General features: G+C 47.1%; 1 protein-coding gene across 1 annotated transcript in view; it reads right to left on the bottom strand.

Annotated features, from left to right (window-relative positions):
• Positions 1 to 436: 436 nt before the first annotated feature.
• The window catches only part of LOC118655168 (leukocyte immunoglobulin-like receptor subfamily B member 4), a 5913-nt gene continuing 5369 nt past the window's right edge, over positions 437 to 980 (bottom strand). Inside the window, exons 7-8 of the mRNA XM_036306687.1 lie at positions 947 to 980; positions 437 to 856 (exon numbers count right to left, since the gene is read on the bottom strand). The exon at positions 947 to 980 is cut by the window's right edge and continues 19 nt beyond it. Of these exons, the coding sequence (XP_036162580.1) occupies positions 716 to 856; positions 947 to 980 (175 nt within the window). The 3' untranslated portion in view covers positions 437 to 715. The remainder of the gene's footprint in view (positions 857 to 946) is intronic.

The raw sequence follows: 980 nt of genomic DNA, 5'->3' as shown, positions 1-980 counted from the left end.
CACCAGGCCTCTAGTTAACCAATAAGTACCTAAATAAGTGGAACAACAAATTGGTCTCTCTCTCTCTCTCTCTCTCTCTCTCTCTCTCTCTCTCTCTCTCTCAATACTTATTTTTGAATATATATATATATATATATATATATATATATATATATATATTTAATTTTAGAGAGAGAGAAAGGGAGGGGGATAAAGAGAGAGAAAAACATTGATGTGGGAGAGAAACATTGATCTGTTGTCTCCTGTACTCACCCCAACTGGGGATTGACCCCACAACCTAGGTGTGTGCCCTGAATGGGAATCAAACCTGCAACCTTTTGGTGTGCACTCCAACCCACTGAGCCTCCTGGCCAGGGATAGACCACACATTTTTGACAAGAGAAATGGTTTTGGGATCTGTTCTGTGCATGCTGTAATAGAAAAGCTGGCACAAGGATGATTTAAGTATATTTGTTTAATCAATGAGAACATACAAACATTACTCTGCCATCGTCCCAATAACCCAGGAGGGTCCCAGGAATTGATGGGCAATTATGGTAGAGATTCTGGAACTGACTGGGTGATAATCTCCAGATTCAGGGGGCTCGGGGCCTTCTTTCTGGGTGACGTGGGTGGGTCCCCTCAGCCCACCTGACAGCCTCAGATTTAGAAGCAATGATGCCAGAGGAGGGACCTTGCAACTGGTAGCTCTGAGTCCTACTGTCCAGAGCACGGCTCATCTCAGCATGAGTGTGGCATACTCACTGGCCTGGGCAGGCTTGGGCAGCAAGGAGGGGGCTGAAGCTGTGCCGTGGGTGGGGGCATTGAAGGCCACTTGGAAATAGGTGACATCCTGTGGGTCTCTAGCTTCAGAGGCCTGAGGGAGGAAGGGAGACTTTGATATGATGGTGTGATGTTGGGGACCAAAGGAATTGTTGAGGGGCAGAGTAGAGGAGGAAACGCTTACCAGTCCGTTCATGGGTTCCACTTCCTGTGGCTGT

The sequence above is a fragment of the Myotis myotis genome, unplaced genomic scaffold (genome assembly GCF_014108235.1).
Source record: "Myotis myotis isolate mMyoMyo1 unplaced genomic scaffold, mMyoMyo1.p scaffold_m19_p_42, whole genome shotgun sequence".
NCBI classification, from domain to species: domain Eukaryota; kingdom Metazoa; phylum Chordata; class Mammalia; order Chiroptera; family Vespertilionidae; genus Myotis; species Myotis myotis.
Note: the sequence above shows the minus strand (reverse complement) of the source record. Positions and strands in the feature narration are given on the sequence as shown.